Here is a 15,617-nt window from a genome sequence, read left to right on the forward strand (position 1 = left end):
CCTGGAAACATGAACGACTGTACTCACAAAGAGAAGGTGCATGCAAGTGTACCAGCATCAATATCCATTAGTCTCAGTGCTTAACTTCAAGTCAACTATTTCTTTTCTCATGGTTTGCATCATTCCCCTCACCCCCAATGACAGAAGATGTCTTATAGCATAATAATTACATTTCAGCATTTCCTTCTCTTTGTAATTGTAACATATCTACAGTTGTTACAGAAGAACTGTAAAATGACTTAAAAATCCAAACAAAACTAATAAAGAGAAAACAAAACAAAGCACGCTGTGGACAATATGCTGTGATGGACCATCAAAGTAAGTTGCAGTGGCTACTCTACTGCAGCTGGATTAGTGACATGCTGTGTTAAAAACTTCCTCTCCATCACACACATACACGAACTCCAAAGCCTTAGAGAATGATATAATTCCCAGCCGCTGTTTTCATCCATTTAATACAATAAAATACAATCACAGAATACCAGAATCATAGAATTAATGCTTTGGATTGGAGAGAGCTCAAAGCCCACCCACCCCATGGGCAGGGCTGCCCCCCACCAGCTCAGGTTGCCCAGGGCCCCATCCAACCTGGCCTTGAGCTCCTGCAGGGATGGGGCACCACAGCTTCTCTGGGCAGCTGTGCCAGCGCCTCACCGCCCTCTGGGGAAAAGAATTTCTGCCTAACACCTACCCTAAATCTCCCCTCTTTTAGTTTAAATCCATTTATTCTTTTCCTATCACTATTAGTGTAAAAAGTCAGTCTATCTCCTGCTCATAAGCTATCTTCAAGTAAAGGAAACACACAGTGAGGTCTTCCAGGAAAATCTTTTGCCTAATTTCACCTTGCTTTCCACAAAATGCTTTTTCAGTAAAGCGTTTGAACATCTAGGTAACCACCTTACAATAGCCAAAGCTTTTCATCTGTTTGATGTCTTAGTCCTAAATGCCCGATTAGTTTCTGCTACAATTACAGAGATAAAATCATACATAAGAAATGAAACTTTTCCATAAACACATGTATTTTGACTATTAAACTTTTTCTTATGTGGAGGTGAATACATAAGGATTCAGTGTAACATGTTTAAAAAATTACTAATCTAAGCAGGTGTTAGAAATATGAAGGCTGTAAAACACCACTTGAAGCCTTTAAAACAGATTTTCAATTTTATAAATACTCTTTCATTTTTTATTGAGAAAAAGAGATAACAATGTCTGTAACACTTAGATGTTTACATAAAATACCTCCAGTATCTAAAAAATAATTCATTAAGATATAGAGAAATAAAATCAATTGAGCAAGAGATGGTATATAGGTACAACTATAAATACATACTTAGAGCTGTTCATCTGAATCAGTATTTCTGTTTTTTTTACTGTTTCATGCATATTCATGCATTCATGTATATTTTCCCAATAAATTCTATTTCTTTAGAAGCCTTTTCCTTACCCTAATGTAAGCACAGTGTCTTAACGTTACGAATAAATGAGAATAATTAGGAAAATAATTTAAAAAACTAAAATTGTATTTCAATTGATGGTTTTTAGGCAAGATAAAAGAATCAGCCTGCAGCGAACTACTAAGATAGCTCCTTTATCTATAAATAGAGGTAAAATTTCTAAAGAGTGGTAAGACAGGATCAGTGTTTCTATTAAAAGGAAGATATTTGAGAACATGAAAAATTAATTTCTCATTACTCTAAGGGTTTTGTCACTGAGCACAAAATGTACCTGCAATACTTGAAAAGCAAGCAAACGTAATTCCCAAAACACAATACAGGTTCATTTGTCAAAATAACCTGCTCGTGTTCCGAGTCCCTACTGACCACCCATTACAAGACAACAACCCAAAAAAACACATAAAAGCAAACAAAACAAGAAACCTCATAAAACCAAAACCACGTAAGAACTCTCTCCCACTCATCATGTCCTTGATGCTATCATTCTAATACAAATGAAAAAGTAAGCTTTCTTTTTCTCTGAAGTAGTATGTCAGCAAATGAAGTTAACTGAATTTTACATTCAAAAGGCTTTAAGGCTTGTCATCATCATCCCCCACCAAAAGCACACTATGACACTTCAACACAGCAGAACAGAATGAGCACCAGATGGAAGACTGGTTCCCCATAGCTGCGGTTTCCAATGTAATGCAACTCTTAAACTAAATAATATTAAAACTATAATTTTTCTTTTTTCCTCAGCTTCTTTTTTCCTACAAGTGCCACACAGCATACCTAGATCCACCTCTGTGCTTTTCTCCGGTTCAGCTAGATAAGGGCCACCTGGTCTGTCAGAAGGCAAAGCATCTTATGGATGGGAAGGCTGTATCTTCTGCATCCTAACAGACTAGTCACATACCAGGTCATATGGTATTTCTTTTGCAGATACAGTGATCAGATCACCTTGTGTATAGCTCAAACAAATGCTTCTGGGGCAATATGTTGCAGATGCATGTTCTAGAAACTTCTCTGAAACTTCTTTCATTCAAGCATATTTGCTAGCAATTGGTTAAGATTCAAATGTACTTTTCAGAGGAACTGAGACGCACGCCTAAGACAGGATGAGTAAACATATGAAAACAAAGGCTGAAACTGAATGAATACATAAATAAAGAGGAAAACTGGAATAAGCAGGTGATGTGCCATGGAGCATGTGCTCAGAAACTTGCACATTTTTTCCAACTCACTAGACAAACTAATAAAAAGATATATTGCATTCCTAAAGGACTTGATTTACTCTTCTTTTAGCTTATCATGGAACCACCATAGCTAACAAAATTGAAAACAGTGCTCTTGGTGTCATTCATTTCATGAGCAAATATGAAGGGGGCAGCTGGGACACATAGTGAAGTGTGAAAAGGTTAGGACTATGATGTAAACCTTAATATATGTTTCTGCTACAGCAATAATAAAATCCCTGCCCTCCTCCTCTTCTCCTCCCTCCCCGCCCCCCCCCCCCCCCCCCCAACATTAACAGCTGACTTTGGAATTAATTCTATTTTTCTGATGAATGACACAAATACATACACATATCACTTCTGAAGATAACACTGTCCTAACTGTCAGGTTACAGAATTACAAATTTCCTTTCAACCAGAAGGATCATGCTTTTCCTTTAATCCTGAAGACCTAGTAATTTTTAACATCCCCTGTGTTCTTGCCAAAGTTTATAGTAACTGGGTAACAGAGCAGTCAAAGGTTTTTGGAGTAATCTGTAAGTCCTAACTGCAGCAATATTAAAAACATGCAAAAGCAGTAATTGATTTTGAAAAAACACTGAGAGTTGATTTTATGCTTGTTAAACAGCACTCTAGTAATTATCTTGATCATCAACATCTTAAAGTAGTAAAAATTAATTTTGTGCTTAAATTGCTTACATAAAATATAGATGATTTATGTTAATGGTCTAAAATTGTGAAAAACATGGAATATATGACCTTCAGATTCCCATCCTTCCTCCTTTGCCTGGAGACTCTTACTGGCAATGACTCATCTGTTGGCAGAGGTTTATTCTTAGCAATTACAGACTTAGCATGAATGTTTAAATACCATCAAAAATATTATGATATTTTAAAGTACATTAATGCAACGTTGGTACAATTTGTGAAATTCAGAACCATCAAAAAAGAGTATCAGATGAAAACTTAATCCTACTTTCTGCCTTAGTGTCATACAGGAAACTCATACTGGACTATGAATTATATTAGACACAGCCTCAGAGAAATGGCCTGTGTTCATGGCTAGTCACCAGCTGCCTTGATTCTAAAACCCAGTGCCACTCTTTAAAATCCTGAATCCTTTTGACAACGTCCACAAAACAAAACAAAAAAGCACCATCACCACCTACAAACAAAACAAAACAAAACAAAACAAAACAAAACACAATCATCCTTCTTTTTTGAAAAGATGAAACGTTCAGTTTTGGAAGCAGACATTCTGTGAAAACATTTTTTGCACTTCTCTTTCTCATTTTATTATCCTCATGCTTGTGCATAATCTCCACCATTTTGTTCTCTTCACTAAAGAATTATTTTCTGCCTTGTGTCCAATTTGTGTCTAGCATTCTTTTAATACAGAGAGTTCTGACTTAAACCTCAACTTTGAGATCAATCTGATTGGCTTTTCAAGAAGCTACTGTCCTGCTCATTCTACTTACTCTACTCCTCAATTTATTTATTAGCTTATATATTCTGATGGACACACTGATTTGTTTCAATGCAGAATAAAATGAATCAGTCTCAAGACTGTATTAAACCCGCAGCTGAACAAAAATGAGAACAACCCAAACCATTCAAGACCAATTGGATTGCTCCACTGGGTCCATTCGGTCTTGCTCCTCAACTGCTGGTTATCGATTCCCTGCTAAAGATAGCAACTTTCACAGTCAAAGGAGCAGAACAGAAAATCTTAGGTGTTTCAGGTGAGTATTCTAGAGTAGAGTCCTATGCCTGTGTATCAAAAGGGAACAACACGGTTCTTCCCACTCCTTCCCATTTGCACACTCCTGCTTTCTATCATGCATCTATCATAGATCTGTGCAGTCACAAACTGAGCTGGTTCAGACTTGCAGTCTACTTCACTCTGCAAATGGAAAGTCACTAGACTCATTGCAGCAATCAGGATGAGAAAGTGCAAAATGAGACATCCTTTTAACAAAAGCCTGTAGTTATATTGATTAAAGGAAACTATACTCACTGCAAACCTACTCTCATGTTTATTTCATAATCCTTTTGAAGATCTTTGCTATGCTTCAGGGTAAGCTGTTTTTGTTGTTATTTGTTTTCCTAAGTGCCTTAATCACACTGCACGTAAAAACAATGGAATCATGATAATTTTGCATTTATAAAAGGTTAATTCCTTTTCCATTTTTAAAAAAGCTTTTTGGCACTTTTCTCACAGTCATTATTGGTGTACTGAAAACTAAAACTCTGCTACACGAAAAATCTCTAAGGATCTGTGTGACCTTTTTATTTTGCAAAGAGATAAAACGAAACCTAGTAAACGATATGAAACAAATTCTCAACATATCTATCTAAATATTTGATTCAGTGACAGAATTATATACTTTATAGCACAGCAGGAAGGAGTCATCTAATTCTTGACAATTTTCATATTTGAAAAATCATAGCTGCCAGATGAAGTGCCTGATGACTGGAAAAAGGGAAACATCACTCCCATTTACAAGAAAGGGAGAAAGGAAGCCCAAGGAACTACAGGCAGATCAGCCTCACGTCAGTGCCTAGGAAGATCATGGAACAGATCCTCCTGGAAGACACGTTAATGCACATGAGGGATGAGCCAGTGATCCAGAACAGCCAGCATGGCTTCACCAAGGAAAGATCATGCCTAGCCAATCAGGTGGCTTTCTATGATGGAGTGACAGCATCAGTGAACAAAGAGAAGGCAACTTACGTCATCTACCTGGACTTCAGCAAAGCCTTTGACATGGTCCCCCACCACACAAGAGATATGGATTTGAAGGGTGGACTGTTCAGTAGATAAGGAATTGGTTCAAAGGTCACAGTCAGAGTATTGTGGTCAATGGCTCTACATCCAGGTACAGGCTGGTAATGAGTGGCATCCCCCAGCGGTCCATCTTGAGACTGGTACTCTTTAATAACTTTATCAGTGACATACATGATGGGTCCATACACACATACATCCTCAGCAAGTTTGCTGATGACAGTAAGCTGAGTGATGCAGTTGATGCAGCAGAAGGAAGGGATGCCATCCAGAGAGACCTGGGGAAACTTGAAGTATGGGCCTTTGTGAACCTAATGAGGTTCAACAAAGAAAATGTGAGGTTTTGCATTTGGGTCGAGGTAATTCCAGGTATGTATACATACTGGAAGAGGAACTCCTTGAGGACAGCCCTGCTGAGAAGGACTTGGAGGTCCCAGTTGGTGAAAAAATGCTTGTGAGTCAACAGTGTACGCCTGCAAACCAGACGGCCAATGGTATCCTGAGTTCCATTCCGATGGAATCAGAATGGAGGAGTGACCAGCAGGGTGTGGGTGAGGGAGGTGATTGTCCCCCACTACTCTGCCCTTGTGAGGACCCAGCTGGAATACTGAGTCCAAGTCTGGTGCCCCCTGCACGGGAAAGATTTGGAGCTTCTGAAGAGGGTTCAGAGGAAGGCCATGAAGGTGATCCAAGGACTGAACCAGCTCTCCTTTGAAAACTCGGCTTGTTCAGCCTAGAAAAGAGAAGGCTGCACGGAGACCCCACTGTGGCCCTCCAATATTTAAACGGAGTTTATGAACATGCAGGAAATCAACCTTTTACTCAGGTAGAAAGTAATAGGACAAAGGGGAATGGTTTTAAACTAAAGAAAGGGAGATAGGTAACATACAGGGGGAAGTTTTTTACTGAGAGAGTGGTGAGGTACTGGTACAGATTGCCCAGAGAGGCTCTGGATGCCCATCCCTGGAGGTGTTTAAGGCCGCAGTGGATGGGGCCCTGGGCAAACTGATCTAGCACTTGATCTAGCAACTGGCAGCCCTGCCCACAGCTGAGGGGTTGGAACTTGATGATCCTTGAAGTCCCTTCCAACCCAAGCCATTCTACGATTCTGCAATCCTATGATTCTTCTGCTAGAAATTAAAATGCAGGTGTTCCTTTCACTACTTTATTAGAAGTTAATTACTAAGTATTCACACTTCTATTTGTCCTTAAGATATCTATCAAAAACAAAAACACGCTTCTTTGGCACTCCTTTTATTCCCTGCATATCGTAACAGCCAATACAGAATTCATGTCCAAGTAAGAGGAAACAGGACCATGCAAAATCATGCATAATCCCTCTTCAACACAATGATCTAATTCTACATGCCCTTGCTCTTTTGTCACTTACTACACTGAATCTTTCATATTCCTATGCAACACTGCCCCCTCTAACTAAAATTCCCAGTTTCACCTGTCTCTATAGGTGAAAGCTTGGACTATAAATCAAAGAAGAAACACTGATGAGAAGTGCTTCCTGTTATTACAAAGAGTAGAAGGAAAAAACTGCGTAACACTCTACTCTTTCAAATCTTTGATGACATGTTTCTGATAACCACACAAATACAAGTTGCAGGAAAACAATCTGGAAAAATCAAGAAAACAAAGGAAGTCATTCTGCAACATTTTTTTAAGCAAATAAGTTTTCAACAGTTCTTTAGTAGAGATTAATATGCAGAAATATATGTATAAATTACACTGAATTACAAATTACAGATTTTTCAACCACACAGATGAACTTCCCAGCATAATATGAAACTCCTTAAAAGATGAAAGCTTCCTTTTTCAGAGATACAGATACCTAAATTTAGATTTGGTGACAGAAAGAACATGGAGATAAAGAGTATTAAGTGGAAGGAGAGATAAAGGAGCAAAGATGTTGAATGGAGGGAGATAAAGCTACATATTACAGAAACTGAAAAAAGGCAAATGGCACATAATTTAAAGTAAAAGAGAAGAAACAAAGTATTGTATTGACACAATTTCTAAATGATTAGACAGAAATTGTTGCCTTATAATCAGACTCTCAAATGATGAAATACACAAATTAATTAATACACATTTTTATGCACCTCATCATGTTTCACTGCCATGGGCACACACCAATTGCCCATATGATTGAGTACCCCCACCTTTGCAAACCTTTTCTCCCACCCAGAGGCCTCGTTTGCCCTCTTCCCTTTACACTATTAGAAAATTAGAAACAAATAAAATATTTGAGAACATTATTTATATAAAATATAAAAGCTTTCTATTATTAATGACTTTTTTATGAACGTATAGTTTACAATACTTAAGCTAAAAAAGAGATTAATATCTAGAAATCATGTTGCTAATTCCTCTCTTCTTTTTTCTCCTGCTTTCTGTACTACTTCAGCCTTTCTCCAAGACTTACTGTTCCAATGTGAGCCCCACAACAAATTTTTCACCCTACTGCACTTAAACTGCTAAAGAACCAGTGCTTATCTTTAATTTTCTGGGTTTTTTTTTCTGAATATTTCTAGTAACTAACACACCTCAAATCCTATCCTTACTCTGTTTTCAGAGTAAGAAACTTCATACTTAGGCACTTTTATTTCTAAATTAAGTAGTATGCAACAGCCATATATTAAAATGTCTGATTTTACTTAATCTTTGATTGTGTTTTTGCAAAGTGGAGAGGCTAGAAAGCAATGCTCATTAACAAGCACCAGTATGACTGACTGCGCTGAAGGTGTTTACCCCATCCTTAGAGACATTCAAGGCCAGGCTTGATAGGTTCCTGGGCAGTCTGACCAAGTGGCTGGCAGGGGGTGCTGGAATTAGATGATCTTTGAGGTCCCTCCCAACCCAAGCCATTCTGCAACTTTATGATTTATACATTACTTCCAGTTTTAAGATGCAACACTACTTACAACAAACATTAAATTCAATCTGAAAGGACTCTACCTTTAAACTGGACTCATAGTCTGTGTTCACTTTGAACATAAGTCCAAGTCGCAAATGAATTTCCTTGGCTCGACAAAAGCTGGGATCAACATAAAGCGCCTCCTGAAATGCTTTAATTGCCCTGAAAGACAAACAGATAAAAATATTAATTATTTTTTACTGAAGTATTACTTTTATAATTGCTAATCGTATGATGACTTAAAATTGAATCAGAAAGAATTGTTACTGAAAAACATATTGACGTAACAGTTTAAATGTTTTTGCTCCACTGCTTTTCATTCTTCAAGGGCTGGTTAATTTTGCATTCCAGACATCTTAATACATTTGAAAATCTAATCTTTTCATTTAACTTAACGCCTGAAACACAGTAACATATCTGCTATTTCAGAAAGGATGATTCAGGAATAAGTAACAAAATGAATTCAACTATAGAACAATACTGCACACAGTCATCATCCCTTTCAGAACTAAATCCTTGCTGGGTTGTTCTGATTGCAGATCACATAGATCCCTGAGAGCAGCGGCAGAATGTTAGGCCTGGAAGATCACAAGCACCTCCTTGCATTGCCCAAACCTGCTCCATTTTCAATGTTGTTACTCCTTTTCTTAGCACTGACACCAATGTAGAGACTTACCTAATACCTATTACTTCCTTACATTCCAGTCACTTAGCTACCTCCAGGAAAACACAGACTGGACAGCCTGCCACCTCCTGTCACTGTAACTTGCTTTTCATATTCCCATGATAGCTGAAGATAGCTCTGATTATTTATCTTTAAATCCTCTTTATAGATGCTCCTGTGCATGCTGACACAGGCCAGACAAAACAAAAGCACAATGGACTAACTGTATGTTGGGGAAGAAGTATGACTCTAAACAAGATTGACACACCACGTTTTGCTTCTCAGGCCAATTGCATAAAATTAGGACAGCTGAAATGAAGCTAAAAGATAACAGATTTAAATTCAGAGGAATTCAGAAAGAAGCTAAGACTCATCACATGTTAGCTCTCCTGAAATCAAGTGACTGGCTAAAAAGAAAAGATCCTCAAATACATCACAGCCCATACAATGGCAGAAATCAGGAATCTGTCACACTTAGGGCAGGATTCAAGCACCTATGCCAAGGAGACTAAGTCTCATTCTGTATGCTCCAGGCAATCACACTGGGCAAGGCTGGAGGGAGATCTACACCCTCTGGGGAGCAGCACATGGATGCTGGACAGGACACACAGTGTCAGAAGTCACATTATGGTCAGGAAAATTGATTTAATTTCCAATCAAAGCATCTTGTTATTTCTAAGGACAAAAGTTGCAAGAAATATTTTTCACAGACTTCATTAATAAAACACACAAGTTTGTTCTTGAATTCATCAGCAGAATGCTTCTGGTCTAAAAATCTTACAGGCACTTTTCTCATTCTTGATGTCAGAACACATTGACGGTACAGAACTTCCTCTGGACAACAGAAACGTATGTACATTGTAAAGCATTATCCCACTCACTAAAATACAGCTTAAGAACAGACCAATTTCAAAAAAACCCTATATTTTCACTGTGGAACAGAAGCAGCGTACAGTCAGAAAGTTTACCTCACCTTACACCCTACTTTTCTCTTTACACAAGGAAAAAGAGCAAGTAAAGCACAAAAGGGACAAAATTCACATTAGCAAAGCTGTTTCTCACACCTTGTTTAAGCTTCATTTGGAATACTGTGAGTGGTGATGAATGATATACCTTAGTAACTACGCTGAAATCATAACTAACAGGATTCCATTTCTTATAACAGTATGCCTACCATTATCTAAATGAATACAATTCAAACTGGAAGGTCAAACACAGAAATGATCACTGGATTTTAGTTTAAAAATGCTTGTAAATTCTATGACCATTTTAAGCTACGTGTTTATTATACAGAGAAGTAGGTATTTATCATTGCACACCTGCATTTCTTAACTTTAATATAGTATTCAGACTCTTAGCCACTGGAATTTAAAAATCCATTCAAAGACTGAATGCCAAGGTAAGTGCAGTCTCTATCAAATACAGAGGAAATCTCCAACATTAAGACATTGCTGATTTATACATATGTGGAATTGTAACCCTGCTCGCATACACTCTGTCCTCCTCCCAAGCCTACAACCAAAAACAGATGGGTCTGAAGGATACAAGGCATACAAGTTGCTGAGATGTTTTCCCTCAAAGCTCTTCACTGGTACCAAAACCAAAGAGGCAATATAAGCCAACAGCCTGATGAGCTGTCGCACATTGAACAGGACATGGCTTAAGTGGAAAACAACTTCCTTCAGAGATGGCAGCAGAGCCATCTTCAAATAGGTTGTTAGACTCCACCTCTTACTAACTGGCCTTCATGCACAGACAAAGCTTCCTATTTCAACCCAAAGGCTGAATAAGAATTGAATTTGATTTATCCAAAGGCTAAATCAGAACTGAATGTCTGGGAGCTCTCGGGTTGCAGAAATAAACAACAGCGGTCTAAATTACCCCTAAATTACCTGAAAACACTTCAGGTTCGTTCTCTATAGATACTGGTCAACCAGCTGTTAAAAAACAACTTTGGTTAAATCTTCTGTAATTTATTTCAATTAAATTAGAGTTTTCAACAAGAACAGAAGAGTTTCCATTAACAAGCAGGAAGGTTAGCTAACGTTAGACAAAAGGACAAAGCAGGATTGGAAAACAGACACTACAGAGGATTAAGTGCACCTCTGGGCTTACATTTTGTACAGAAGTGCTACAAAAATTCAGGCAAAAAAAATGACACAAATCTATCATCTCCAAATCAAGACTTTCAAAATCAATGCTGCAGCTATCTTCCCACCCACTCACCTATACAACAATGCCTCTCACTATGAAAGTGAAGAAAGTAGATGAAGAATAATTAATAGAATATATTAAAGATTCAGTGAACTCTCATAAGACTTTCTGGAAAGTTTGACTTGCATTGATTGTGAATATAATCAGATCTGAATCAGGCAAAAGAATATTACAAAATAGCATCAATTAACAGTTTCGAAGTTAACACATGCACACTTCTAACAAAATACATTACAAACAGAATAAGCCTACAAAATGTAACATTCTACTTGATGAAGTTGGAGTGAAACTTTTGTTTTCTTATTTTTCATTCTCTTTCAATGTTCTGACCACCTGTTCCAAGCATAACTAATAAAAATGTCATGACAACATGGACAAATTTCTATTTGAAATTTACCAACGCTATTTGAACATAAACAAAACTTACAAACATAGAAATAATCATCACTGCAATTTTACAAAATGCTTTAGCAGACCTCAGATATAATAATTCCCTGTTTATTATGCCCTAGCAGTCGAATGCTGAAATATTTTGAGCAGCAGTCTCCAAAAATTTATGTATAGCAGCAGCTAAGCATGCCTTCTTTTTCTGATATTAACAGATACTGTGCTTTTTCATCATTCCAAGAAGCTGGTTTTATATACAATCACAGAGAGTGGAGAAACAAAAGAGAAAAGCAATTACTACTTTGTTAATGGTTAATTGCCACTAGTACACATAGTCTACATATATATTTTCATTTTACATATACATAAAAGGGATATGTAGACCTAGCCACCTGAAAACTAAGAACTATTTTAACAAGCCAGTATCTACAGAGCATGTTTAAACTCTAATCTCCTGATTAATTTAACTGCACTAGAACAACCAGAACTGTGACAGAAGGAAGAAGGAAACAGATACAGATGTGCACATTAAAGATAACAAGCTATTGGTAAAAAAAACTTGTTTTTTTACTCTCAAATAACATCCCTCATCTCAAAGCAGATGTTTTCAAAGCAGGAACTCCACAGTGGACTGCAAATTACCGGTGCAATGTCAATGTCAATTAGGTGAATCTCAGCATCTCCCATGCAAACTGCAGCCACTGGATGATTTCATCACATGCTGTGCCCTCCATAATGGCACAAACTATTGATGCACCTGGAGGCATGCAAATGCTGCATCTGATGAGACAGTCCAGTGGCTCCTGTTTGCACAAAAGAGTGGAATGCTCCCATTAAAGTTAAGGAGGCTCCCAGAGGGGGGTTGCATTCCTATGCACATCAGTCTGTGTGAAAAAGCCTAGTCCCCTGGATCTTCCCAGAGAAGTGGTGGAGTCACCACCCCTGGAGGAGTTCAAGAAACATTCAGATGTTCTACTAAGGGACATGGTTAGTGGGAAATACTGGTGATAGGTGGATGGTTGGACTGGATGATCTTGAAGGTCTTTCCCAACCTTGGTGATGCTATGATTCTATGATCTGCCAACCACTGACACAGACAGCTTGAGAAGCATCCGAAGGATCTGGTCCTGATGAAAAAACATTAGTAATCCCCCTCAAGCATAAATCCTACTGTGTTAATGACAGCTTCTCACTGAAAATGAAAAACGTTTTGAGAGATGAAGCAGAAGTGCAAAGAATGGACCTTATCAGCACAAGACTCTCACTGTCACTGGCACACAGTGACTACCATGGAGTAACAGTTTCTTGCATAGATGAACTTGGAATACAACAGTGAAGGCTGGACTATGAGACTAATAAAAAAATGTACATTCCCCTGCAGACTTGAGTACTTTAAAAATACTCTAATAGGCTGTTTTACTTTTTCAAATGACTGTCAGAACAGAAAAAATCCACTTCCTTTAAAAAATAAAATTAAAAAAAAAAAAAAGATGAAACAATGATGATCTCTCTCACATACATTGTCCAGCAATTTGCAGGGTAATAGTCACTGAAAACACTGCAGACTGGCCTCCGAGAATCTCAGTTTGTGTTCTGGAATCCAAAGAGCATTCTAGTACCAATTACAGGACACAACTGCAGAGCTTAGACTTCTTTTTTTTTCTCTTGGTGGGTTCAACGTAACTGAGCAAATGATAAAGCAGTCAGGTTCGGAATCTTTACTGAATTAAAAGAACCAGTTTGGCATCCAAGCCATTACATGGACTGTAGCTATTGTGCAAAACTGATGGTGAACTACTAAAACTTTCAATTTTCAGTCTAGAAGAAAACTAATAGGAACATCAAATTATTCAAGTTATAACAATATCTCAGCTATCTCCTGGTGTTTTGCTCTACTGGGGAAACACAGAAACAATGGGGAAAATCAGTCATCCACTTTTCTTCCTACTTGATGATAAATGGTGTAAAACAACAGAGCATTAAAATTTAAGATCTATACGACATTTTTTAATATGTTTGATACAGTTTTTTGAGGTAAATCCTTCTGTCATATCTTCCAATAACAACTGCATAAAATGTCTTTGATCTGATTACTCTATCACAATTTTTGTGTATGCTTATATGTATATAAGTACTTCCAGTTCTTACATGAATTGTTAAACAAAACAAACAATATAAAATGATGTGTCAGCTAAGATTTAGTACTTAACACTGTAGTGTTTCTTTACTATGTAGAGAAGTGTGTAATACTGAACACTGTGAACTTCATACATGTCTTGGAGTTAGCCCAACACTTCATTTTATGAATATCAGAAAATTCAAAAATAAAATAATAACGAAGTATTCTAAAACTGACCTTATTCCTACTCACTTTTATATCATTACCATTTACATGACAGATGGAAAATCATCAAACACTTCATTAACCCTGCCTTTTGGGAGGAATATGTACATGACTCTCATTAAAGCCTATGAATATCTAAGATTGTGTGGATAATATAAAATATTCATGAAGTAAGTACAATAGGCTAAACAACATTAAAGAGTGCTGAGGTCTCTTCTACCTTTGTGAAATACATATATTTGTAGTACTTTTTAACATACATAAATGGAATAGCCTCAGCAAGAAACAAGACAGTTTGACTAGCACTCTACTGTGAAAGAAGCAGGATTCTCCTTGCTATCTGCAGTGGAGAAAACAAAGATCTACAAAGAACATACCTACAGTAAGCAACCCACTATCAGCTCCAGCAGATATGTCACAGCTGAATACTCACAACCACACATCCCACTCCTGTCCCCAACTAAAGGAAAAATCACTCAAAGGAATTTAAAAAGAATCACATAGAGAAGCGTAAGATTTTATCTGTATTAGATTTTCTTCCTCTAACAATTCTACCCAACGCTCACCTGATACTCAAATTCCTTAGTACTACACCACATATAATTTTCTTGTATGAATCAAGTAAAAAATTTGATTATTTTAAATGATCTTAACACACAGCTCTGTGTGCAGTTAAGACATAAATTAAGACTATCAATTTATACTCATGTTCTCAACAAGCTTTTTTAAAAGCACATAAGAAAAATCTTTATTAATTCCCAGCCATGATTTACCAGTGCTTAAGCTTCACAATCAACTGATGCTGTTGCTCCATCCACAGGAACGTGCTAAAAAGCCTGATCTACTAATGGTAACAATCTATATTGAACAGGTGGTCTTTCAAAAATTAACTACTCTAAATTTAACTTCTTTGACTCACGTAATTTCACCTCAGTTTGCTACCATTTTCACAGTGCAAAATGTATCGTGTCAAATGCTGAAGTGAAGCCTATATCAGAACAAGAACATTCTGTAAATCAGCAAAATTAAAGATCAGTCACAACCTCAAAATAAAAGATTCTCAATTTTCCTGAAAACTTTTCACGTTAATTAGGATGCAATAGAATCGTATGCCATGCACAATACATGGCATACACTTCACCACTATTTATAAAGAAAACATTTGAATCATAAGAGGGAAAAAAAAAAAACAACAAAAAACCCATCAAGGTTCTGAACTCATGATTTAACCAAATTACACTAATTTGAAGAATAAAACCTTATTTCCTGGCTGAGGAAAGCATGAATCTTTTGTCTTACAGATACATAGAAGCTTTTGATAAAGCAACAATTTACTGAAGAGGGAGAAGAGATCTCATTTTGTCGTCTGAAGCTGTCACCCATAGCCACTTTACTTTTCTAGCTTCAGGCCTACCCCAATATGATCATTAACTTTTTATTAAACAATTAATAAAATTACTTTAAAAAAATAAACACTACAAGGAAATCACCAGAAATGACTGTTTAAAAAAAAAAAAAAGGATAAAACGAATCAATTTTATGAAGAAAACTATGACCTAAACACTGCATCTTTTTTTACTTTTTTTTTTTCCCCCAATGGTATCTACAATAAATTGCACCTTT

The 15,617-nt window shown here is 37.0% G+C and overlaps 1 protein-coding gene across 11 annotated transcripts in view; it reads right to left on the minus strand.

Moving 5' to 3' along the window:
- KDM6A (lysine demethylase 6A) overlaps positions 1 to 15,617 on the minus strand; it is a 145,928-nt gene that overhangs the window by 63,042 nt on the left and 67,269 nt on the right. For all 11 annotated transcript variants that reach the window (XR_004167122.2, XM_090123431.1, XM_090123442.1 and 8 more), the window contains one exon: positions 8,427 to 8,547. Coding sequence is in view for 10 of the 11 variants with exons in the window: in XM_090123431.1 (XP_089979557.1) it covers positions 8,427 to 8,547 (121 nt within the window). In the remaining variant the exon portion in view is untranslated. The remainder of the gene's footprint in view (positions 1 to 8,426; positions 8,548 to 15,617) is intronic.

The sequence above is a fragment of the Phasianus colchicus genome, chromosome 1 (genome assembly GCF_987193195.1).
Source record: "Phasianus colchicus chromosome 1, bPhaCol1.hap1.1, whole genome shotgun sequence".
In the NCBI taxonomy this organism is placed as follows: Eukaryota; Metazoa; Chordata; class Aves; order Galliformes; family Phasianidae; genus Phasianus; species Phasianus colchicus.